Source organism: Phlebotomus papatasi, chromosome 1 (assembly GCF_024763615.1).
Source record: "Phlebotomus papatasi isolate M1 chromosome 1, Ppap_2.1, whole genome shotgun sequence".
NCBI lineage: Eukaryota > Metazoa > Arthropoda > Insecta > Diptera > Psychodidae > Phlebotomus > Phlebotomus papatasi.
Window position 1 is genome coordinate 69,674,953 of NC_077222.1, and position 26,323 is coordinate 69,701,275.

The 26,323-nt window shown below is 34.5% G+C and overlaps 5 protein-coding genes across 5 annotated transcripts; 3 read left to right on the top strand and 2 right to left on the bottom strand.

The window, feature by feature from the left end:
* Positions 1 to 1,920: 1,920 nt before the first annotated feature.
* On the top strand, positions 1,921 to 9,020 carry LOC129799302 (probable ATP-dependent RNA helicase DDX56). Its single transcript, XM_055843049.1, has 5 exons — positions 1,921 to 2,087; positions 2,152 to 2,897; positions 3,107 to 3,520; positions 3,590 to 3,731; positions 8,730 to 9,020. Exons 1-5 carry the CDS (start codon positions 2,001 to 2,003, stop codon positions 9,009 to 9,011), a joined length of 1,671 nt encoding a protein of 556 aa, XP_055699024.1. The 5' UTR covers positions 1,921 to 2,000; the 3' UTR covers positions 9,012 to 9,020.
* Positions 9,021 to 9,028: 8 nt separating this feature from the next.
* On the top strand, positions 9,029 to 10,509 carry LOC129799389 (uncharacterized). The gene is made up of 4 exons (XM_055843231.1): positions 9,029 to 9,356; positions 9,428 to 9,529; positions 9,612 to 9,694; positions 9,758 to 10,509. The coding sequence occupies exons 1-4, from the start codon at positions 9,339 to 9,341 to the stop codon at positions 9,828 to 9,830; spliced, it is 276 nt and encodes a 91-aa protein (XP_055699206.1). The 5' UTR covers positions 9,029 to 9,338; the 3' UTR covers positions 9,831 to 10,509.
* On the bottom strand, positions 10,080 to 19,771 carry LOC129799293 (Bardet-Biedl syndrome 2 protein-like). Its single transcript, XM_055843039.1, is given in 15 exon segments — positions 10,080 to 10,180; positions 10,310 to 10,458; positions 10,554 to 10,717; positions 15,111 to 15,332; positions 15,400 to 15,618; positions 15,701 to 15,880; positions 15,946 to 16,054; positions 16,118 to 16,401; positions 16,460 to 16,546; positions 16,622 to 16,701; positions 16,768 to 16,870; positions 18,868 to 18,977; positions 19,033 to 19,152; positions 19,217 to 19,400; positions 19,473 to 19,771. Coding segments are annotated over 15 exon segments (2,238 nt in total). The 5' UTR covers positions 19,599 to 19,771.
* Positions 19,772 to 20,348: 577 nt separating this feature from the next.
* Positions 20,349 to 25,729, top strand: LOC129799319 (gamma-butyrobetaine dioxygenase-like). The gene is made up of 5 exons (XM_055843124.1): positions 20,349 to 21,557; positions 21,640 to 21,983; positions 24,902 to 25,050; positions 25,107 to 25,266; positions 25,340 to 25,729. Exons 1-5 carry the CDS (start codon positions 21,201 to 21,203, stop codon positions 25,653 to 25,655), a joined length of 1,326 nt encoding a protein of 441 aa, XP_055699099.1. The 5' UTR covers positions 20,349 to 21,200; the 3' UTR covers positions 25,656 to 25,729.
* LOC129799368 (ejaculatory bulb-specific protein 3-like) lies at positions 25,657 to 26,309 on the bottom strand. Its single transcript, XM_055843192.1, has 2 exons — positions 25,984 to 26,309; positions 25,657 to 25,919 (listed from the first exon to the last, which is right to left on the bottom strand). Exons 1-2 carry the CDS (start codon positions 26,168 to 26,170, stop codon positions 25,726 to 25,728), a joined length of 381 nt encoding a protein of 126 aa, XP_055699167.1. The 5' UTR covers positions 26,171 to 26,309; the 3' UTR covers positions 25,657 to 25,725.
* Between the last annotated feature and the right edge of the window lie 14 nt (positions 26,310 to 26,323).

Below are 26,323 nucleotides of genomic sequence, written 5' to 3' on the forward strand. Positions count from 1 at the left end.
TTTAAAGTCGATTTGTGAAGTTTAATTAATGCAATTTCAATGAAAATTGCAGTTAACAGGAAACAGTTTTTAGAATTAGTTTAGTGGAATACAATTGATTAAAAGGCGTGGTTTGAAAGTAAAAATAGGCTAAATATGGTCAGCCCAGCGACTTTTGCAACATTTCAGAATTCGTAGAAAATTATGAAAATTATGTGGAATATCAGTGATTTATGAATTGGAATAGAAAATTGGTGAGTTTTGGAAGTATTTGTGACTATATTTATTTTTTGAATTGTTCGTGGAAAATCCTTGGGAAAATGTCTTGAAAAGGTGCTTGCTCTGCTCGAAGAAATGCACCAGACGGTACAGTTGTCAAAAAAGAAGATGGCGGACAGTGTCCTTTGCGACATTTGTGTTGATGTTTTTCACGTAATTTTGCACGAAAGTAAGCAAATTTCCGTTGTAAATTCATTACAAATTATTAAAGGAGTTGCCAGTGAAGAGATTTGTGAGAAAATTCTGTGATTTTTTTGTTTTTTCTTGTGTTTTTTTTTTAGTGTGACAATTGCCCTGGAAAAGATAGCATGCAGACCATATTTATCATCTGTTTTGTGGTTCTTTAGGGTTTTTTTAGTCATCCTGACATTCTATCTTCTCGGGAAGAGGCTCTAGAAGTTCTAGGTAAACCTTCAGGTAATCTGTGTACTGTTAGGAAGCCCTTCGGACACTGGAATTCATTCCATTAGATCACCATAAGTGTCATTGATTCCAAAAAATCTTTTTAATCCTTTTAAAAATGGATAATCTTACATTTCTATACTCAATGATTCTAGAATGGTTTCTTTTTCTTTGGAATGGAAGAAAATAATAAAAAACTTTCAAAAAACATAAAAAAATTTCAATTTTCTATCAGTGTTTGTTAACGAACTGTCTTTTGGTCTCAAAAAACAAAAAAATGCAAGTTTTACAAATTTACCACAATTGTCACACTTTATATATTTATTAGTCTTTTTTCGACAAAATTAGACAAGACGATTTCCGCAAGAATAAGAAAAATTCCTAAAAATATTAAACATTAAATGCAACATCAGCCACTTTTTTAGGGTTGCCAGATTCGAATGCAAAAACGACTTTTTCCTTTAGTAGTGGTTCCTCTGGCAGAGTTCAAATGAAAATATATATTTTCGTCATACTTGAAATCGGTAAGCGTTTTGTGGTGGCTGGGTTAATAAATAGGCGACATTGATGTATAGCTCTCTGTGCTATCACACTAAGATTTTTCGAAATAAAAACTAACCTAGTTGAAATTCCGAATAACAATTACTGAAAAAAATGAACTATCAATTGAATTTAGTTTTTCTGAGCTATAGAAAAAGTTCAGCTAGCGTTTAAAATTTTCATTTCCATTTTCAAATTTTCATTTTTATGTCACGATGTCAATGTCAGCCCTGATTTCAGTTTGAAAAATTGAATTTCATTATAAAATTAAATATTAAATACATGCCCGCCTCTAATCCGAATCGGCGTAATCTGGACAAATAATCGACGGTTACATTCAAAATAATTTTGAGGTCATGAATGCATGTGTGTTCAGCAATAAAAATGAATCGTCCTGTGATGTTTTTGTTTAATAAATAAAGTATAGTAGAATAGAATACTCTAATCAGAGGTGTGCAAAAAACCGTTGAAACCGAATTGACGTCAAAATAAGTTTGCTATAGTAGCGTTTTGACCATTGACGTACATGTTTTACTTGACGTTTATTCGGTTTCAACGGTTCTTGCACGCCTCTGCTCTAATTATGTCTTTTTTAAGCCTTTTATTCAAATTCTACTAAAAAACGTGAATACGTACGTGAACTGAAGGGTTAATGGATTTTCTTGGACAATTCCTACGCTCCTTTCCAATATGGATGCGTCGGAGAAATTTGTTGTAGGGTACAGAAAGCATTGGAAAAGTGCACGTGTTGGAGAATTTGCGTCTCCCGTTTGTTATCCTCTTATTTTGCTCCAAAAACCATGGAGATTTCGCAAAGTGAAGTCGAGGACGACAAGAAAGACATTCTGGGCTTCCATCAAATGGATTTGGATGACCGGATACAAAAGGTAATTTGTGGAAAAATGGGTGAAAAATTGGGAGAAGAATTGTAGCATGTCAAAACAATTTCAGGCAATTGCAAAATTGGGCTGGATTGAACCAACTGTAATCCAGGAAAAGGCCATTCCCTTTCTGCTTGAAGGAAAAGATGTCCTGGTGCGTGCCCGGACGGGTTCTGGCAAGACGGCAGCCTTTGCCATTCCTACAATACAGAAAATTCTCAATTCCAAGGGAAGCGCTTCAGAACAGGCAATTGGGGCACTTGTCCTGGGTCCCAGCAAGGAACTCTGCCATCAGATACGGCAAGTTATTGAGGATCTTACTGTGAGCTGTGGGCGAGTGGTGAAATGCGTAGATTTGGCTTCGCATGAAGTGACTACGCAGAAGCATCTTTTGTCCGAAAGACCGGATATCGTTGTGTCCACTCCAGCCAAGATTCTGCATCACTTCAAAGCCGGAAATGTTGAACTTGGAGATCAATTTTCGACCCTGATCATTGATGAGGCGGATTTGATGTTCTCCTTTGGCTTTGAGGCTGAACTCAGGGAGGTTTTGAGCTTTCTGCCGGCAATTTATCAGGCAATTCTCGCATCAGCTACTCTCAGTGAAGATGTTTTGACTCTGAAAAATCTTGTCCTGCACAATCCTGTGACTCTCAAGTTGTCTGAACCAGATGTAGCTCCAACGTCTCACCTAACGCATTATCACATTTCGGCCGAAGAGAATGACAAAGCCGCAATCCTCTATGCCCTCTTCAAGCTGCACCTGATCCGAGGCAAGAGTGTCATCTTTGTGAATTCCGTGGACAAGTGCTACAAGTAAGTCAATTTATTAAATTCTCACAATTTGCTCCTTTTTTTGATGATGAAAAATTGATTAAAATTGATCTAACATCCCAAAAAATTGGGTTGGTTGGACTATGATGAACGACTAATCTTCTCTCTGAGCTTAAAAAAAATTCAAAGTCAATTTCTTCCGGATAAGAATTTTTGTTTTCAAAGAGCCACAAAAAAATATTGCTTTTCAGGTTAAAACTCTTCCTGGAACAATTTAGCATAAAATCTTGTGTCCTGAATTCCGAGCTTCCTGCTCAGATTCGCTGCCGGGTAGTGAATCAATTTAATATGGGAATTTACGATATCATCCTGGCGTCGGATGAACAGGCTCTGGATCAGCCAAAAGCAGACAGAGGCAGCAGAAAGAGGAAAAGTGATAAGGAGTCAGGAGTATCCCGTGGAATTGACTTTCAACGAGTGTCCAATGTTATCAACTACGATTTCCCACTCGATGTGAATTCGTACATCCATCGAGCTGGCAGAACAGCCCGTGGAAATAATCGAGGAAGTGTTTTGTCTTTTGTAAACCTAAAAGAGAGGTCACTGATGGATGAAGTCGATGAACATCTCAAGGCAGAATTCAGCATGGAAGAGAGTGTTTTGAGGTAAAGAAAAAAAATGATTCTTCAGAGGAAACCAGTTTTAGCAAATTAAATTTTGTGCAATTTCTACAGGAAATATCAATTTAAATTGGAGGAAGTTGAACCATTCAGATATCGTGCAATGGACGCCTACAAAGCTGTCACAGCAATTGCCATCAAAGAGAGTCGATTGAAGGAAATCAAAGCTGAAATCTTCAACAGCAATAAATTGAAGGTGAGTCCTTTTTGGAAGAAAATTGTGGAATTAACATTGAAAATAGCGATATTATTAGCGGAAATGAGTCACTACTGTTATACATTTAATCCATTTAATATTGCTAAATTAAATTGCAAGAAACTGGAGACAAGTGAACCAAGTAAATAATTTTTTAGATAAACAAATTTCTGCAGATAAAAATCTTAGAAAAAGCCCTAATGAAAAAATAGTGATAAGCCTAGATCAGCTTATTGTAGGTGAGATTCTTAACGTGAGTAAACTCGGATTGCATGCAAATTCGATTTGGAACTATAAAGGTGAAAGATATTCTACAGCAATTTGGAATTAAATTTCTGAAAAATTGCAAACTTTTTATTTAAATCAAAAGGTTTGCGGAATCTTTGTTTTTTCCATTTTGTTTCTTACACTTTTGTTTTTCTCAGTTTATCTTTGGAATCTTTGTCTTCTGTAATTTTTGTTTTTTGGAAACTTTGTCTTTGGAAATCTTGTCTTTCATACAATTAGTTTGTTATACGTTTGGCACAAGTATATTTTATAACTTCCCAAAAATTATCCTTGTCTTTCATATTAATTCATATTCATATTCATAGTAATTTTATTAAAAATAAAATAATGAAATTACTAGGGGGAGGCTTTGAACTTTCGCATACAAAAATGATGTTCAAGTTCAGTGATTTTTTCTGACTACCATGCAAACTGTATGGATTCTCCAACTATGCCAAAAAAATGTCTTACTTATAAGGTTTATAATCCCACCAAACAAAATTCCAGGAAATCCTTAGATTTTCCTCCAGAGGAAAATGAAAATTTAATGGCGATTTATCCGATAGATGAATCAAGTTTCTATTATCGCACACGATTCACGCCATCATTGAACACCCCATTTTCACCGTAAATTTTGCACCGGACACTAAAAGTTGCACATCATTGTTTAAAGGGAACTCTAATCTACTTGATTAAACCATTTTTATATAGAATAAAACATTTTAATATCACTTTTTTGGAACTTTTCTGAGAGATGTTTTATTGACATTAAAAACCATTTTTTTGATTGGTTCTACGAGAATTTCACTCCGGAAACGGTTAAATCTGATGAATACTTTCTTAAAAAGACCAAATATCACCAAATTTACACGAATCAATAAGTTTTTAAAGCTAAAAATTGACTAAAACTCTGCAAGCGAGAAGACCACACAAGATTCCACCATTCCTCCACGGAGCCGGATATGCACAAAAACGTTTGAATGCGCATCATTGAAGATTTCTCTGTTCCTGCAGCTGCAGGAATCGGGATTTAGCTCAGATATTGAGATTCAGCAGGTGAACAAGCTAAAATTTTCACAAAACAGCTTCTCACGGACAATTTCTTTTCTTTGTCATGCAAAACAACACAATAGTGAGGTTATGTCAAAGATTGTCAAAAAACCAGTTGTAAACTGTATGAGCTTATTGCAGATGTGATTCTTTCATTGCACATTCAGTTTGTGCAAGCTTGAAAAATATTTTTATATCAAAGAAATGCAAAATTGCTTAATAATTACTCAACTGCAGCCTATTTGAGTCAAATTACTTCTTGTTTATCAACTTTACGATTTTTAAGTTTTCCTTTTTAGTGGTGGATCAAATCGGTAGATTACAATAGATGTGAATATGAGGGATCGTATCTAAAATGAAGTTTCCTGGAAAATATCTGAAAGAAGCAGTCTTCTATGTGCGATCGATGAATCTGAGTCAAGTTTGTGAATTTTGTTCCACCCACAAAAAGTGCCTGTTCAGCCTAAAAGATTTTTACATAAATCTGATTCCTAATAACCCTTCTACCCTTTGTGATAGTAGTTTTTCAGAAAAGTGATATTAATTCTGCACAATCGTATGAAATATTGCACAGCAAAATTACAGTTTTGGACCTGTTTTTATTTTTTGTTTCCTGAAACTAGGAAAAAAGGATTAGACTCTTAATTTTTTCAGGAAAGATGGGATTTAAGGTTAGCTATTACAATATATAGCCATATGTGAGATTCATAAAGGAATATGGGAGAAATATGAAGTGTCTGAAGGTAGCGTATGTGCGAACGATCAAAGCCTCCCCCTACGGTGTTTTTTTAAGTTTTTAGTTTCGTCCTTTCGGACATAGGGAAATTTTTTGTGTTTTGGGAAGTTTTTAGTTTCGTTCTTTCGGAAAAAGAGAAATTTTCTGTGTTTTGGGAAGTTTTTTGGTTTAGTCTTTTAGGGCAAAGGAAATTTTCTGTGTTTTGGGAAGTTTTTAGTTTCGTCCTTTGGGGCAAAGGGAAATTTTCTGTGTTTTGGGAAGTTTTTTGGTTTAGTCTTTTAGGGCAAAGGGAAATTTTTTGTGTTTTGGGAAGTTTTTAGTTTCGTTCTTTCGGAAAAAGAGAAATTTTCTGTGTTTTGGGAAGTTTTTTGGTTTAGTCTTTTAGGGCAAAGGGAAATTTTCCGTGTTTTGGGAAGTTTTTAGTTTCGTCCTTTGGGGCAAAGGGAAATTTTCTGTGTTTTGGGAAGTTTTTTGGTTTAGTCTTTTAGGGCAAAGGGAAATTTTTTGTGTTTTGGGAAGTTTTTAGTTTCGTTCTTTCGGACAAAGGGAAATTTTCTGAGAAAAGGACAATTTGTGGGAAGTTATAAGATATACTTGTGCCAAACATGTAACAAACAAAATGTATGAAAGACAAGATTTCCAAAAACAAAGTTTCCAAAAAACAAAAATTACAGAAGACAAAGATTCCAAAGATAAACTGAGAAAAACAAAAGTGTAAGAAACAAAATGGAAAAAACAAAGATACCCGATCCCAAATCAAAATATCTAGGATATTAATGAATTGACAGATAGATGATAGTGGAATGTTTTTTTTACCTCAGCGGACATTTTGTACATATGACGAACAACAATATCAAAGAATGATTTAATTTTGTAAGAAAATTAATTTAGGGTAAGTGTGCCTAATTCCTGCCAGCTTGCAGTTTCGGCCACCTTTTTTGTTCCTCGAATTTCCATGAACTTTTAAATTTTACGTACTCTAGAGATTATACAATGCAAAAGAATAACAAAGAATAACCGCCTGGAGGCGGTCTTACCCGTTAGAGAGTTAAAATTGTGCTGAAAAACGCACAATTCAATCATAAAACGGTTAAGATTGTGGTTAAAAACACGCACAGATTAATCATAAAACGATTAAATGATTGTGCTTGAAACCGCGCACAGCTCAATCATAGAACGGTTAATAATGCGCTTAAAATCACGCACAGCTCAATCATAAGACGGATAAGAATGTGCTTAAAATCACGCACAGCTTTAACATAGACGGTTAAGAATGCGCCTAAAATCACGCACAGCTCAATCATAAAACGGTTATGAATACGCTTAAAATCATGCACAGCTCAATCATAAAACGGGTAAGATGAGTAGGTACGGGTAGGTGAGATTTTTAAGAATCTCACCTAATAAAATATAAAAAAAAAAATCAATTACGAGTACTTCAACGATTCATTACCGATTGTGGCCAATGCATTCGGATTGGAAGTTTCAAGACCTTTTCAAAAAATCCAAATTTATTCAGCCGTTTTAAAAATCAGTCTACCAGAGTGGTTAAACTTTGGCCTTTAAAAAATTGTTTGCTCATATGGGTTATAGGTATGTATGGACGAAATGTTCATCTCTAGGCTACCCCTGAAACATTTTTGAAAATAAAAGAAATCATAGGAGCTATTTTAGAATTAAATGAAAAAAAAAATGTGGTTGGGAGGGAAGGAGGGGAAGGTGAAAAAGGAAAACAACGTACGGAGATATTTTATCGAAGAGAAAATGTTATCGAAGGCCGGAAATTGTTATCTCTTACCGTTTCAGTTCCATATCGGTGACAATTTTTTAAAAAAATCGTAGATTGTATACACACTCAACTCTTCGTTATCCAGCACTTCGATATCCGGGTGACAGCTGCCAAACACTATGGCGGTTGATATATTCAAAATTATTTTCACTAAACATGAAGTTTGTCCAGAGTGAATTACAGTATTATTAACATTGTATCGAAGTTTCTAATACATAATTGTGATAAAAAAATGAAACATAAGCACACCATGAAGAAAATTCTCTTTTTCTTTGTCAGACAGAAAATAAATTCACACTGCACAAAATAGAAAAACCGTTGATAATTCAAAAAACCTAAATGCCATTTTGTCCCCCAGTCAGCCGGATATCGAAGAGTCTACTGTACTGCTCTCTCTTTGAGTTCAAGCAGTAAAATCTTTAGTGAATGTGAGGAAAGGGGAAACTACTCTCCCTTCGAACGTTCATGCCTTCGAACAATGTGAATTTTCTTTTAGTTTTCCTGAGAGACTTACACATTTCTATTAAATATTAGTTGGCTTATCATCATTTGTTGATAATTCCGTGATAATTGTGTGTAAACCTCTTACGAAAAACAAAAGAAATTCACATTATTCGAAGGGAGAGCACTTTCCCCTATGTAGAGAGAAATGGGGCACCTTTGAATTGGGATAGCTTTAAAATCGGATCTTTTCTCCTGTTTTTATATGAAAATTTGACCTTACTATGATATAATTTAGCTTCACAAACCAATTATGAAGCTAAATTACATTATAATAAAGTCTCAATTCTTTTAAAATTAGGAGAAAAAGTCCAAGTTCAAAGATACCCCATTTGAAAGTGCCGTCCTTCCCTCTAAATATAATTTTGTGATATTACACCTGAGAGGTAATTAGGCATTATCAGAGGGTTAATTATGTTGAGGAATTGCATGATAATTCTTATAAAATAAACTAAAACCATTCGTTGTCTAATTTAACCCCCAACTAATTTATTTCCGACTCTCCTTCCGTCCTTATTGCATTATCCTTTTATTTCTCTTTATTTAAAATTCCAGAAAATTGTGATTTAATGTACAATATTTCATTCAGGTTAAATTAAGAAAACTTTGTGTACCAAAAATGTCAGGCATTGTTCGATTTGGGATTTTCTTGCAGAGTTTCTTCGACAACAACCCCCACGATTTGCAGCTCTTGAGGCATGATAAGCCGCTGCATACTGTTAAAGTTCAACCTCATTTGTCCGATGTGCCAGACTATATTATCCCCAAATCGTTGAAAGGGGTGGCAAATGTGGCAACCAAACCCAAGAAGACTTCCGGAAGGGTGGTGAAATCCAAGAAGCAGAAGATCTTCGAGAAGAAACAGGCCAATCCACTGCTTTGTGCAGAAATTGATTATGCAAAGAAGCAGAGAGTGAAAATAAAGAAGAACAAGTAGTTCAAGTAAGTGACACAATTTTTTTTCGCCTATTTCCCTCCTCGTGTTTCATCCTACCACCAAAATGTTCGAGGTGTTGAACATTTTATTCTCCTCGTGCCTCCAAAGAGAGAGGGGTAAAAAAAAATATCATGCGCAATTCATCCAAATTTGAGCAATTGCGTCAAAGATAAAATGTGAAAGATTTGCAAATAGTGTGTCTCTAATAGAAATGCGACTGTTGGATTTTATTCTGAATTAGATTATTTGCAATATAGAGTGAAATAGTTTACTAAAGAGCAGGGGAAGTGTTTGAGGAAGTGAACGCAGAGGAAAATCAAGTATCAAATGGCGTCTAATTCTGTGGTAATTATCATTGAAATGCTAATTGGTCTTGGGCATTTCTTATTCCATTTCCTCAATCTCACACCTTACAGATTGTCTTTGCAATTGTTATCGCATCTGTATTTTTTGTTGGACACTGTGGCATCATAAAGCGCAGTTTTTCGGACAAAAGTGTGGCCAAGTACATCACGGAGGTAAATTACTACACAAATTTTTGTTACTTTTTTTTCGTCTTGCATAAACTTTAGCAGTTACAATTGTTGTGCAAATATTTAGAGAACTTGTTGGTGGAATGAAGTTTGCAAGGAGGAGTTTCAGCTGAGTTTTCGCTGCAAATGTCCTCAATTTTCTTACTGCCGGTAAGATAAATCTTACAATATACTGGTCAGAAGTCAAAATGAATGATTCTATTCACTTTTTAGATCACCTGGGAGATACTACAATGCCTATTGTTCTATAGCAAATACAGGGTACATTTGGACCCAACCCACATAACAAATCACTTCACTAAGACGCACTTAGAAAGGCGTTTCTGTCACATAATTTATATACTTAATCGAAAGTAGTCAAAAAAAAAAAATAAAAGAAAAATCACAGAGAATTCCATCAAACGAAGCATTGATTGTAATGCCTGAAATTGTTATTATATTTCACAATTTTAAAATCTCAAAAATTATTGCAAAATCCTCCTCGTGAATATTCATTATAACTATAATAAATTAGAATCTCTAGGAGAGCGTCATGTTAGATCTCTCCAGTCTCAAAGAGCTTCACAATAGTTTCAACATTGTTGTTCTTCACTGCCTCCTTGAAGTGTTTCATGACCTGAGCAGCTGGTTTACCAACTATATAAAGACAAGAAAAAAAACAAAAAAATAAAAGAATAATAGGATAATGTTTAGAGATAATATTGTTAATTAAATATTTGTTGAGAAGGTATACATTTAGAAAGAAAAAAAAAAACAATCCCATACTTCTCAATTTAGCTCCATTCTGCAAAAGTTCATTTATGGTCTTGATGGCCGATTGCAGTTCATTGGCATTCTTTTGGCGTATCACAAAATTTGTCAAAAGATCCTCATGAAGTGTCATCAAATCATTGCTGTACTTTAGCATTAGTTTACTAATACAAAAAAATAAAAAAATAAAATAAATAAATTCTATTGTAAAATCACTATTCTCAGCCTTTCAAATTAAATTTGCATTTTTTACACTTACTGATCGTGAATACGTGCATCTGAGAGGCGTACTGAAACATTTTTAATTGCTGCAATTTTTTCATTTTGCTCCACAAGAAGTTTGTGTTGAGTATCTTGAAGACCATTGAGCTTCTCAAAAAGTTCCTTCAGTTGCTTCGTGACTTGTGGGAACTTTACTACTGTCTTTCATTGCGAGATTGTACAGATAAAAAAATCGGTTATTTAAATATACCTAAAAAAGGGAGTGTGTATTTCCATTTTGGATGTTTTGGGCCCAGTCACACATAAATTTCTCCCCAAAGTCCCAGTTAAACAAATTTAGAGAGCATATTTCTCTACTGATTTGGTCAAAATTAGATTTAATTGAAAGGTCTTGAAATTTACAACCCGACTGATTCATTCTTCGGCTTTCTATAAGCGAGTACAGTGAGTGAGAGAAATCCGAAGAAGTTAAATTAACATTCCGGAAATGCGAATTTTACTCTGCAGTATTGATCCGAAATCGGTGTAAATATTACCCTTTTTAGGTGTATTAGGGGTTAAAGTTACCCTTTTTTATGTTAATTTTACTCTTAAAAGGTGTAAAATTAACATTAAAAAATGTTGATATATTTTTACACCTAAAAAGTGTTAAATTTCTGAGGAAAAAATGTTAATCGCACCCAACTTTTTCTCAGTGCAAGCAAAATTATATCATGATAAGGCTTAAAATTAGAGAAAAGTCTCAATTTCAAAGCTGCCCTAAATTCAAAAGTGCCTCAATTCCCCCTACAATTTTAATTTTCATCTTAAATAATTTTGCGATTGGTATTTCTTGGATATTAAAAAATACGTTTTCTCAGTGTAGAACTGGTAATCGAAGAAACAAAAATTCGCAATAAGCTTGATTTCTTTCAAGCATTTCGCAAAGCTAGACGCTTAGCAGCTGTTTTGTGTCACATAAATAAAATGGTTGATTGCAAACCGATGTAATTTAGGAAGATGTGCGATTGGCGGGGTTCAGACTATAGCACTGAGAAAAAAAGAGGGTGCGATTAACTTTTTTTTTCCTCAGAAATTTAACACTTTTTAGGTGTAAAAATATATCAACATTTTTTAATGTTAATTTTACACCTTAATAAGGGTAAAATAAACATGAAAAAGGGTGCCTTTAACCCCTAATACACATAAAAAGGGTAATATTTACACCGATTTCGGATCAATACCGCAGGGTGAAATTAACATTTCCGGAATGTTATTTTAACTTTTTCGGATTTCTCTCACTCAGTGAGGTTTACTCCAGTTCCCGGAAGTCTCGAAATCGCAAATAATAAAAAATTTTAGTATAGTTTGTCAAAATCTAATAATTTGCTTATTTTAAATGTTTAGGGTAAAGTTATATAAGTTGGACATAGTGTTACAAGTTGGACAATTCACCGGTACAAGTTGGACATGGCTTTTTTCTTGATAAATACAGTACTAATTTTTTTAAGCACAAGCAACCAAATTATAAAACTAAAGCATTAAAATATAAAAATAAAAATGAAGTACTAAATTTATCAAGAAAAAAAGCCCTGTCCAACTTGTACCACTTTACCCTAATCCCAATTAAAAATGTCTAAAAATCTGGTTTGATGAGAAATTAAAAGCAAATCATCCCAGGCTTTCCAAAGTGCTCAAACTCGTGACTTAAATGTTACACCTCACAAGTACTTCCTCATGATTTATCGTTTACTGATTCTCAGTCGATCCATAAATAACTAAAAACATCGTCCGAAATATCTTCAAAGTAATAAAATTCATGTTCGGAAAAAATTAGTTACCGGTTATGAACCGGTTCAGTTCAGACTTGTCAGAAATTATAAGACCTTTCGAACGAGCCCAAATATGATACGGTTCGGTTGAGAGATACGGTCTCAAAAGCCTTTTTAACCTTTGACCTTGAAAAACTGTTAGGGGAAAGTCGTCTGCCTTTAAATGCAGCAGCCTTCAAATGTTGCGATTTTTTCGTTGTTCTCAAAAGCATAAATTATATTCTATTAACTATTAGGTAGCTATCCATCATCCTCACAAATCATCAAAAAATGGAGAGCCTAGCTCCTATTTCCTAGATGCTAGATAAAAAAAATGAAAATGAGCTCTAAACTGTAATTTTGATGTTCCACAAATCATGTGATTTTTCATAGTAAAAATCATTTTACAAATAAATCTTCCATTGTGGCACATAGAAGGTTAATCAGGCTTAATATTTCTGTTAATACATTTTGGTTCAGATGACACAATTTTTGTGGGTGGCAAAAATTTGCAAATATCACCCTGCAGCAGCCTTTAAATGCTAATGTCGTGTGCCTTTAAATCCTATCTTTCCATACATCAAAACATGTGAAATCGAACTCCTACTTTTCTCTGACGAACGTCTTACAAATACTTATAACCTGCTATCTTGCTCCGGCCGGGATGTTTCAAGTTGACAATTTTCAACTTCAATGGCTTTTTCTTCCAAATTTTCATGTGCAAAACAGTTCTTCAGAAAAATGTGAAGAAAAGTTATTGTTTAATGTCTTTTGACTGCAGTGATGATTTGAGTGAGTGCATTAGGCTTCAACCTAATCATTTATAGCCCATTTAGTTTTATTAATTCAATATTCTCAGTGAAAAAAAAACATTTAAAGGCAGCTGTCTCGCGTTTGAAGGCAGACTATGCCAGCTGCCTTCATACAAATCGACATCACTTTTTTAATTTCTTCAGAAGGAAAAACTGAGGACTTGCGAGTGCTAAATGAGGTAATCATATACGCCGAATGAACAAGAGATTTTTTTGGTGTAGTAGAAAATAAAATCCATTTTGTGGATTCTTCAGAAAAAAATCTTAAATTTGGAACTCCATTTTTCGTTTGAAGGCAGACGACTTTCCCCTATTAGGAATAATTCAACGGTATTTTCGTATAAGAAAGAAGTTTCCGGCTGGGTAATCTCTGAAATATATCCCAAAGTGAAAAAAAACGCAAGAAAAAAACAAAACTTTAAAATACTAAATGCAAAATTGTCCAGAATCTCTTGATCTTAATAGTCTAATAAAAAGAATAATTGAAAGTCATTGACGTTCTTGAACGTATATACCGTAGATACGAGTGATGTTGTCCTCCGTGGGTAACTTTGCCACCCATCTGTTTGTAAGCTTTTCTTTAGTTCTAGCACTAAAAGATGATCTTCACCAATCCGATCTACCATGTCCGATCGGTGAGGATCATTCTTAAATATTAGAATTATAGGAAATTTTTTGAACAGTAGGGGGACAAATTCATCGACATCTACAGTATCAATGGAACTTTAAGGACATATCCAGAAATTAATTAAATGCTACTAATATTCTATAACAATTCCTCTAAAAAAAGATTTTGGAATGGCAAGAATATGATGCGAGCCAGATGAAGGTTAAATGAACTTTAACGATCCTATAGTACCGACTTATAAAGGGAGTTCCACTATAAACTGCAAATTGCTATCCGTCAAAAGAAGAATAGGCTTTTTACGACCCTCAGGTGTGTAAAAAGTCCGTATAGGGTAGAATAGAAAAGGAATAAGTATTTGATGTATTGCTCTCTAAGCAGGGCTAAGTCATATTGGAAAGCCCTGGTCAATTGTCAGAGAAACGTTTCGTTAAACCCGAAAATCCAATAATTTTGCGAAATCCGAGAAATCCAGTTTTTACATCGCGAAACTCGAAAAACCCAAGAATTGCATCGCGAAACTTAAAAAATCCAAGAATTGTATAAGGAAACCCAAGAATTGCATCGCGAAATCCAAGAAATGCACATCGAAACCCCATATGAACTCAATTTTTGTAACGTGAAACTCGATAAACTTTATTTATTCATCGCGAAACCTTAAAAACCCACTTTTTCGTCACTCGAAATACCAGAAACTCATCATTCGTATTTTCAACCGGTCATTCCTATCGTGGTCACGGGCCCATTACATCATGGTTGACAATCCACATCTGTCGATCCCCGCCTCTTTTCTTCAGGAAAATCTTCGCGGTCAATCCAAAGGCGTTGCCAGGCAAGATCCTGAATTTGATTCAGCCACCTTGTCCTAGGTCTTTCCCGAAGTCGAGGTCTCTTCACAATGGCTTGCGTAGCTTTTCTGGGGTATCATATCATTGAAGTTGTGATTTATCAACTCGAAGTATCACTTCCGCGACTCTTAGCTCCTCACGAACGGCTACCTTTCTCACTTGATCTCGTCGAGTGATTTTCTTAACCGCCCAGAGTTAAACCTTGTGTCTGAGTTTGAGCACTAAAAGGACTTTTAGATATCACCACCATCACTACTAAAACAAATAAAAAACGAATACTAGCAGTTGATTTTACTTTTTACAACAGTGGTAACCGATTTTGACTATTCGGTCAATATCAATAATTCGCCTTTAAAGCAAAGGGTTCCATATGGGAAAAAGAAAACTTTAAAAAATATGTTGTACAATACGCCCTCTTAAAGTGTAATCAAGCGCTTTTGCACGTGCTACCCGTATGACGTAGGCCCTAGGCGGTCGGCGCCTCGCATATAAATTGCCTTTTAAACATTCTCTTACTACCTTCAAGTTATCAATATCGAGAAACTCAGCTAGTGATTTAATAAAATTTCCCGCCAATTCCATTTCTGTGGTGTGAAGAATAACATTCCCATTCTCTCTAAATTCAATACAGACGTCTGATAAATTTCGAATGGAGATTAAGTGCAATTTGAGACTCCCTCCTCGTGTATCCTTTGCCGAACTTCCCGTATTTGCTTCAATATCAGCTGGAAGGAGGAAATTCTGGAAGAAAGTTTTCATTTAGAATTAGAGAGGGAGGGGTATTAGTGTACAAGGAGTTCTAATATACTTGATTGATCCAGATGCATATTCTCTGGATTCTTTCGTCAATATGAAATTCCACACAGTTCTCACCACTAGTACAGTGTTTAGAGAGTGATGAGATAAATTCTGTAGATTTTGGGGAACCCGTAACTGTCTTGGGTAGGCCATACATGGCAAATTTGGGCAGCTGTCGTGTTAGTTCGAATACATGAAATTGTTGACTGTTTGCAAAACCAATTAATGCCTTCATGCGGGATTCCCCATGAAAGAAATCAAGTCAATCATCAATAATTAAATAAATTAATAATGATATCACTATATTATACCTTTATGTGGACATCGTATTGAATATCCTTGGGAGCTTTCACCGGAATTGAAAGCTTGGAAACGTTGACTTTGTGTGGGTGAACAATGAGTGTTTCACCAGAAAAGAGACCTTCAGCAAAGATAATCACAGCCCGAATAATTGTTGAATTGTTTGTGCAAATTGATATTTCAATGGATGGCTGGAAAGAGAAGAATAATTATTTATGTTAAATCATTCCACTATTTTGACATTGAAGAAGCTCACAGAAGTTTTGTTTTCAATATCCGTTGCAATTCCTATTTGCAAGCGTGTATTTGCCGGGATGATGCCAATTCCGGAAGGAGTGTCACCAAATTCTTCAACTTGTTGATTCCTGAAATTCCGGCATTCTGTCATAAAAGTATAATACAAAAATGAAAGCATTTCAATAACTCACTTTGACGAGATGTTGTACTTGAGATTGCTCTCATAATGCTGCAATTCCAACATAAGTGCGTGCTTTACGTTAAAAAGTTCAGTGATCTGTTCCTGTTCCATCACATTAATTGCAGCAATATTTATTTTCGATGTGGTATAACCCCGGACTTCTCCGTCCTGAGTGCAACAAATGAGATCAGTCTTCCCAATTCCACGGTAGTCTCCTTTGAGGAGTTTTGTGATACCCACAGATAGGTAGATCTTGAATAAAACACCTCCGGTAGAAATATCTCTAATGTCCATCTGAAATAGGATACTTTCTAAATGATTCCGTTGCATAGAGAGGAACACATAAATTTACCTTGCCATTGTCCCATCCAGTTAGAAGTTGGCTAACGCCCATACCTAGGAAATCGTAATCAACCACAGAAGTTGGGCGATGCTTCGACTGGGATATTGTGAAATATTAAAATATTAGTATTTTCATTATTTGTTACGTTTGTATGAAGTATTGAATACATACCTTTATCCGCCACAGACGTAGATTTTTTTCATAAACACCAACAGTTCCATTATCTGATGCATAAGCAAAATGCCCGGGTCCTAAAGTAAATATTCTATGCTTGTTACAATGTCTTTGAAAAAAATACAAGAACATTAAAGACTCACATAAGCTCATAAGTTCCACAATCATCCCATTTTCAGTAAATTCATATAACAGAGATTCTTGCTTGTAAACCTTTATCATGGAGTCCTGTGAGCCGATCAGGATCTGCAATTAATTAACTTAAAATAATTTTTTCTTTTAGATCTTAATTTGAAGGGAGTGGAAAAGCGTCTTATACTTTGCGAAGGGCTTAAACTTAGGAGAAAGAACTCTGCGTAAAAAATCGTTACGCATATTTTCGGAGTGCATATCAGTTTAATTGATTTAATCCTTGTAGTATTTTTTTTTTGTTTTTAGTGATATTAAAATCCACTATTCCATTAATATCCATCTTGGCCATCCATAGTCAAGTGTGTTAAACCGGGCGCTTCGCAATCTGGATCGTTTATGACTAATCCACTTAACATAATATTTTTATTTCCGTAATAATAGTCACTATAGTAACATAATATAACTTCAAGTTTGAGAAAAAAAGCAAAAATAATATTTTTATCCATTAAATAAGTGATTGCCCGGATTAGCACACTTGACTGTAATCGACTCATTTCAATCTTGTACCAGCTGGGTTCTTCACTAAAAATTTTCTAGAAGTCATATTTTCGCTAATGACAGCTAGTTGATTGAAAGCATTTATTGTTTTTTTTTCCTTGTGAAAGAAGTATTTTAAATCCAAAGGTTTAAATAAAAGTAAATTAGCGAAAAGGCGACCCAGTTAGTGCATTCTGACTTATTTCAGTATTATCATTATTTTATAAATTTTCCTTAATATTTTTGATAATTTTTTCTATATTATGTTTCTGAATGAAACAGTGAATAATTCTATGGATTTAGAAGAAGTAAAAAAGAATTTCATCAGTTCAAAAACAAGCGTTTAAGTAGCACTCTTTGGAAAACGATCCGGTTACCCTACCTTACTATACTTGTTTTTTTTTTTCAAAAACAATTATTTTAATTAAAAAATAAATTAGCTTTTTCCTAATGGTTACACCTCCGGTATTGGTATTCGAATTGAGATTATATCGAAGCGGTATCAATTCCACCTAAAAGCGTTCACAGTATTAGGTAAGGATTTACTCCTTCAGAAGCGTTTGATAGGGAGAAGTAGGGGATTTTAGTATAGTTCAAGTTGGACGTGGTAGGCCGTAGGAGCGTTAATAAGTATACTGAGAATTTTGAGGGAATCGTTGACAGCCAAGGCTGTCATGTCTCATACTTACCATAACCTTTTAAGGACCAATAGTTAGATCTCACGATCATAAATAATTATAAGTGTCTTCATTTTTGAATCGAAGCGACTACTTAAGAATGTGGAAATGTTTACATTAATTTTTCTGAGAATGGACAAAAAATCACAATGTTTATATTACCTTGAAAAGGAATGTATACTTCTTGCGAAATTCAAATCGTCATAAGATCATAAAATTCTAAAAATAGATATCTGATAAAAGACAAAGAAGATCGAAGGGAGAGCAATCATATAAATATCATGTATCAACAGAAAGAAGAGAGAATAAAGTGGACATCGAAAGAAGAAAGATGTCCTCTTAATTTCCAAATTACTGATTTCCCCGCTCAGAAATCATAATTCAATGGATTACCGGTGACCCAAAATCAAAAACAATATTGTTAAAGGTTTTGGTAAATTTTCTTAAAACTAGCCTCTGGCTAAAGGTTTTTTATCTGGAGCTCTTTGAAGCCAACTCATAAATTGCTTCCAAACTCGGCTTACACTTCGAGTTAAGAAAAAATGTTTATATGGAAATATAGAATATTTATCCCTCTTTACAAGGCACTGAAGTCCTGCATACAAGGCACACCTCAATTGTGAGATATATCGTGTAACGGTCACGAGTGCAGAAAAATTTCCATACAAATCTATATGTGAATGTGAGAAAGTGGCTTCAACTTTGAAGGCCACTTGCCAGGGGGTAGTCTTAAAAGTCTTCTAAAGTTAAATAATTTGAAAAACTGTTGCTTTTCATAGTCCTTAAAGAGTTAAGGAACGTGCCCTTACATTGTCAGGTACCAGAACTAAGACAAATAATTTTTATATTCGTAAAATCGATTTTCGAATTAGCTTTTCGAGGATGTAGCAAACTTACCTCATTGTGACCGTCCTTGTCCACATCAAAAAGCACCAAAGTCAGACAATTGCATCCGGTAATGAGCCATATGTGCTCTACTCCATTGCTGTCGAATGCTCTAAGACCACCTGGAAATAAATTTAATTAGTCTTTTTAATGTGCCTCCCTGTTGGACGATGTTACCTTGACCAGCTGTGACTACAACCGGCATTTGGAGCATCCCAATAGTCCCAATACAGAGAGCTTGAACTCCTTCAGGAATTTCCTTGTAGAACAGATCCATGTTCTCTTCAATGTTGTAGGCTTATAAAAAGACCATTGAAATATAGCATAAGTATACTAAGACCGGGAGTCAGGATTGGCTAACCTAGGATATGTGTAGGGCTTCCAATAATCAGGACTTCTTTGTCATCATTTGGATTGAGTTTTCCACATTCAATCGCCGTAATTTGTTGACTCAGGGTCAAAGTTGCGATGTCATGGTGGACATTTGACCAGGAAACTCGGCTGTTTGCAATACCAGATCGTCTGTGAGGACTATGAATTACAATCTGAAAGATTATCAGGGTTCATTTGGATGTTAATTATAACATTTTATAGTTCAAAAGAGGGAATAAAAATACTTTATCAGTGTTGGTCACAGCTGTGAGGCAAGAATGTGTACCATCGTACTTGCCAATGCAAACTTTCTTCTCAACGGTTTTATGACTGAGATTGAAGGAGAATACCGGCTTAACACTTCCTTTCATCTTGTTAGTTTTTCCTCTCACTATTTTTCCATACACTTAATTATGTGGAATAGCGGCACGAAAACTGTTATCGGGAAACAATCCCATATAAGAAAATCAATATTACTAGCTCTTCATGGTATAACTTCATGGTCACTAAGCAACGAAAGTCACAATAAAAAAAATCATATGGTTTTATTCATCTTACTTTTTAGTTACATTTTCAATGGTTCGATTCTCAGAAGATCAAAGATTATCGTGCAGAGGCGGGAAAAATTCATTACTTTGGTGACCACATGTTATATCGTATGATCGTATGATTTCCTTTTTGCGAAAGTAAAATGGAAATTTATTTCTGAAGAAAATGAAAGTGCTTCGGCATCAGAAAATTCTAGACAAATGAGCATAAGGAATTTTAAAAATATTTATTAGGGGAGACTGGGGCACATGTAACCATTTTCGATAGATGCGAATTTGAGGTGATTTTCCAAGGACACCGTGATTTTTTGGAAAATATTTCTTAGCTCATGTTTTACCCTTGGGTATAGGCAATTCGTCGAGAGTAATACGGATGCTGGAAAACAATTGAGTTTTCCATAAAAATAAAATTTGTGTCACTGTGCATTTTTCTCTTTTCACAAAATACCTGGGGTAGAAGTAAACACTTTCTGGGGAGGATGTAAACACCCTTTTTTCCACCCTTGAAATTAACTTTGCACCACTTTCGATTATTTTAATTGCTTAAGAGATATATAAAAACTGTATATTTTTCAAAAAACCACGACACTTTTTACAAAGAATAATTAAAATAGCAAAAAAACTAAAAGCATGCATATCAAAGACATTTTTCAATGGATTTTCCCCATATTTTGACATCATGTGACTTTTTATTGAACACAGCACCACCAATTTTTTTCGTAATCTATGAATTATAGATATTTCGCATGAAGGTCAATTTCCCGCTCTTTTACCTACTCATTTTGTGAAATTGAAATTGCCTGGTTACATCTACCCCAAATGCTGTTTTCTGACCAATTATTAATTCTTTTGAAATAATGAGAATCTCAATTTCTCTAGTAAATCCATAAATATAATCCTAAAAGATGTAGGAAAGAACTGGTATTGCTACATTTCGATTATTTTACACAGTTTTTAATTTCCAGGTGGAAATCCAAATGACCAAAATAATTGAAATATCAATATTTTCGGGAAAAATGATTTTTATTTTTAAAGTATTAGGATTTTATTGACCAATTCATCTGTGGACATACATCCCCATGGTATCTATGAATGCTTATGGGTTTTATCCTCTGGAGTCTTAAAATTAATGAAAAAAATCACAGTGTTTACAACCACCCCAGTTTACTACTGCCCCAGTTCCCCCTATATAATATTGAAAAGACCGGTCAACATAGACTCTGACCAAACGTTCCAACTGGAATTTATTTATAACGACTTTTGCGGTCACCATCTGGGTCATGTTATTAATGATAGCTTGTGTTTTCCTCGTATGATCTGCCTGGACTTCGACGTCATTCGAAGATGTAACATTAATGAATGAATCATGAATTTCACTATCAATGCCCCCTCAAGTAAAAATAAACAAAAAACCTTCACATATAAATGATAACGAGAATCGCACATCAAGCTGAAAAATTCACGAAAATTCTCCAGTTGTCTCTGACATCCAAGGAAATAAAGATGCTTCGGAGTAATTTTCTCACTTATCAGTTGGGTATTCTGCGCAAAATCTCAAAGCGCTTCATAAGTTGTGAGAAATTTAGTGCTCCATTGGGACGATTGAAAGTCTGTGAAAGTGATCAAGTGGTGTCATTAGACTATGGAAATCGTCTTATGCATTTTCCAATTGTCTGGTTAAGAGACAATTGCCAGTGCTCTGAGTGCTTTCTTCCTCCCACTCAAAGTCGCGTCATAAATTGGTACCAGTTCAATATTAATCCGAAATTGCAGTCAATTGTTGTGAGTTTCCGCTTAAGAAAAAAAAAACAAATTGATTGCGATAAGAGAGGATAATTGATTTAGGAAATTGTATGAATTTCAGTGGAATGATCATCTGAAGAAAATTTTCATTAAATGGGAGGATAATCATGAGTCTATATTTGAGCTGAATTGGTTGGAAAAGCGTGATTTTGCACCAAGCAATCAGGAATATCACCTTACTAAGAGATATCGTCCTGTAAAGAAACCTTGGAGAAAGGATGATTTCCCTAACATTTTTCATTCATTTGAATTCAATGATGTTGTCAATACAAACGAAGGATTGAAAAATTGGCTTGAAGCTCTGGCTATTAATGGTGTTGCAAGGATCACAAATGCTCCAAAGGATGAGCGCATATGTCGTCAAGTCGTTGAACGCGTTGGATTTATCAAGAAAACGCACTTTGGGTAAGAAAGTGCAATGGTACACAGAAAAAATCCGGATGGTATTCCTCACGCAGTTGGAATTCAAAAATTTCTAAGCTTTATCTTATCTTGGTGAAAGAAAAAGAAACAATTTTATAAGGAATGCACCTTTCCATTACTTGACTCTCCAGACGTGAGTCAAAATCTAAAGATCTGAAAGAGAGAAATTACATTTCGTCCTTTGTGTTTTTTCCGGATTTAGAGCTCAAACAGTAACATGATTTTCACATTAAAGATTTAGCCTCATTTTTTATAAATATCCGTTCTTAAATAGAAAGCACAAACTTAATTTTAATGGGAAATTGATTTTCCTTATTCTTCTACTCTAAATCAAAATTTTCCCCAAGAATTTCACCAGTTGTTTCAGATCTGGAAAGACGTTAAGAGATAGGGGAAGATGCTGTACCTTCGGACGACTTAAACTTCAGCTTCGGACAACTCATTTTTTATATTATATATAAATTTAACCCTCAGAGGCTCTTTCAAAGACGTGTGAAGCATGTGACTAACTAAACTTAAAAAACAACGTATTTCCCTGAACTACTCTGAAAAAAACGTTTTGTCAAATTAACAAGACAAGTTTGTAAAAAGGATGTTCTTTCATACAGAATATGGAAAAGTTTTGTCAAATCCGTGGCCAACTGGATCTTGTTAAAAGTTTGTCAAAAGGATGTTTTTCCATACAAAATGCAAGGAAAAGTTTTGTCAAATTGATAAATAACATCCTTTTGACAAACTTTCAGCAAAATCCGTTTGTTCGTTTAACAAGACATTTTTTTCAGAGTAGATTCATTTATGTCTAAAGTTTACGTCGCGTTGTCTCAAGGTATCGCACTTTTCCGGAGATATATAGGTACTTCCTATGTAACTTCAGGTTTTGGTGAACCTTCCTTCAGTAAAAATTAACGTTAAAACATTTTCAAGTATAATTAAGTACAAAGTTCAACTGCTCTAGAAGCTGAATACAACATTATATTCCACCAAAATCGTATTTATTTTGAAGGCCTTTGAATTTTGATTAATTTATTTTTGCGTTTCTCTTATAATATTGCCTAGATCTATTCGAACAAGTCAATCCTGTGCGAAAGTGACCAATGACTATTCCTATCGACGGCTTTTAAAAGTTGAAAATGCTTTCAAGAACGTGTTTCTCAGACGATTAGAGAAAGATTAGGTTCGTTGAAAAGGTCTTTGAATCCCTGATAAATCTAAACAGGTTCTAATAGGTTATATTTTCTTTATTTTAATTTTTTATAGATTAACTATTGCTTCCTTAAAAGAAGAAGAATTTTTTGCATCCTTTAATGCAAATCAGAAAGGTAATAATAAATTAACGAACGTAACCAGATAAGTATTTAACTCATTACTTTGTAATATATTTTATAAAGACAATTTTGCCTTACCTGATTAAAAGTAGGGAAAATTTTTCGGATTAATACAAAATAGAGTGCTGTACGGGTTGTACGAGATCATTGGTTTTGGCTATGTCTAGATTTTCGATTAATCCTTTAAGGACGAGAAGATCAAAAATTGAGGATAAAAAAATCATTTTTTCTAACTTTTAGAGTAAAATACAGTTTTAGAAGATCGTAAGAAAAAAATCATTTTTGGGTCACGGGTGACCCAATGGTCCTTAAAGGGTTAACCAAGCAATCGACAAATGAAACTGCTTTCGAGAACGTGTTAGAGAAAGACTGGATTCGTTGAATAGGTTTTAAAATCCCTGATAAATCTAAACCGGTACAAATGGGTTATAATTTGTTTATTTTAATTTTTTATACATTATCTTTTACTTCGTTAATATATCCAGATTTTTTGTACACCTTTTAATTCAAGTCAGGTTTGGTTCTGTAAACATTAATTATGTTAGTGACCTGTAATGATGATACAAAGAAGGTTCAATTTATCAATCGAGCCACAATTGGTAGTAAAGTCCATTGGAACTATAGAGAGTTCCGATCGTTTCGATTTCACCAAAGGATCAGAAAATGTATTTATATTAACTCAAAATTCAACAAACGTTCCGTTGAGCCTCACCCTAAGTACTAGTTTTGTCACAGAATGCCTAAAGAACAAGGTGAGATGATCGGAATGTTTAAGATCAACTTGATTTTTTCCAACTCTTTTGAAAATTAAATAATATTCAAATAATAACGTTATTTCATGAGTCCGGAAAGGTATCATCCATTTCACTACATCCCGTATCCAAAATTTCAAGAAGTAATTACTAAATAAAGATTGTTTATATTTTTATCAATGAGCAATCTATTTATTGATTTTACAAAAAAAGTAATACTAAAAATTATCTCAATTAATATTCGGACAGTGAATATAGGGTGCTATAAGTTCTGGATAGAATATATTTGCCTTGATTATTACAAGACACGGTCGATATCTAACTCCAATTTCCCCCATCAGTCTCGTCACAAGATCCTTAATATTCTTATCTTTTTCCCCTTTGTTGATAATATCTTGAAAATTAATTTCAATAATTGTAAGACAAGAATTTTATTCAAGAAAATATATGAGGCCATTTACACCGCCGCATTGGATTGAGATTGGATTGTCCCAAAACCGGTTTTTGGGACAATTCAGTCAGAATCTAATACGACAGTCTAAATGACTTCAATGAAATCGTTTAGATTGCGGCCTTAGATTAAGACTTAATTATCCGAAATCCGATTTTGGAACAGTTCAATCCCAATCTAATGCGGCAGTGTAAATAGCCTCTACGAGATTGTGAAGAATTTCACCTAATTAGTCAACACTTCGCTAGTAGGATATACCATCGTCTTTTTCTGCGTCCTCAATCTATCCGAAGAACAATTTATGAAAAATCCAAGCTATTATTTAATGTTGATCTATTGAGAAAAAATACCTCTTTCTCCTTTGGTTTCAAGAGAAGAGTTCATCGTTAAGCATAAACCAGATACAACAAATGTAGCATACCTTTCATCGGAACTTCAATTGCATACAGACCTTCCTTATTATGAGTACAAAGCTGGTGTTAATATCTTACACTGTATGGAACAGTCTCAATCTGCAGGAGGTAACGTTGATTGGTATTGTAACTTACCAGGTAAATCTACATAGATTTACTTTCAGGAGCGAACCTTCTCACAGATGGATTGAGTGTTTCCCAGTTGATGAGAGAAAAGCACCCAAAACATTTTAAACTTCTCAAGACTGTTCCTGTGGACTGGACAGATGTGGTAATTGAGAATGATTCGAGATTTCATAAAATTTACAGATCTCCGGTGTTTGTGTAAGAAGAGTTGATATTAGATTTTTGTGATACTGGATCTTGATGAATAGGTTTTGTCAATATTTGCCCACAGTATGAACGAAAAGGATGAATTTATGAGGATAAACCATAGCATCCCCCAACGAGGAAGTCACTTTACTATCCCTCTTGAACTAGTAAAGCCATGGTATGAGGCTAATGAGGTGTTTGTAAAGCTCATTAGGGAAGAAGCTGCAGAATTTAAGACTCAACCTGGTGATATTCTTACTTTTGACAATATCCGTCTTGTTCATGGAAGAAGGGCATACAATGATACAGCGACCAATGTAAGATACTTAGTTGGATCATATCTCGATTGGGATGAAATCTACGATCGTCTGAGAGTACTGAATGCTGAGCAAGATACATGAATTTTATCAGGATTTTGCGATTTTTTTATTTTGGATTTTTTAAATCACAGAAATAAATTTTGTGAAACTCCTAAGGTGTGATTGTTGTGGTTTTGTTGGACAAATACTTGTCTTTGTAGACTCCGGCATAATCATAGACTTTCTCCAAACATTCCCAATCATCAGGACGATTTTCTATGAGATACTCAAGAACTATTTGAGTTCCAATTCTCTGTTTCTCCGTACATTTAGCACAGTCCGATTCCAGAGCTTCCGGGAGGAGATCTTGGGGAATATTTCAAATTGAATTAGGATGATTTTTTGGGGTGAAAAAAATGAGGGAACTCACTTTTAAGTTCCCTTGCGTCTGGAGTGCATGGTCCCTCATTCACCAAGCACTTTACGTAATTATTGAGAATTCGGTCGTTGCTCAAAATGTCTTCAATATCAATATCATCGTACTTGCTGGTGTATTTATCCTCGGAAGCACACAAAACAATGATAAGACTGAGGCACAAGAAAATATTCAACTTCATTTTGTCCACTGTTGACTCACTGCAAACAACTTTCTTCCCAAAAAGATCAAGCAAGATCTTTTATAGCACTGCAGATAGCATGAGAATTGCCACAGGTAAATCATTAAAGCAATTTTAATCAATTTACCTCACGACACAGCCAATTGGGAAGAA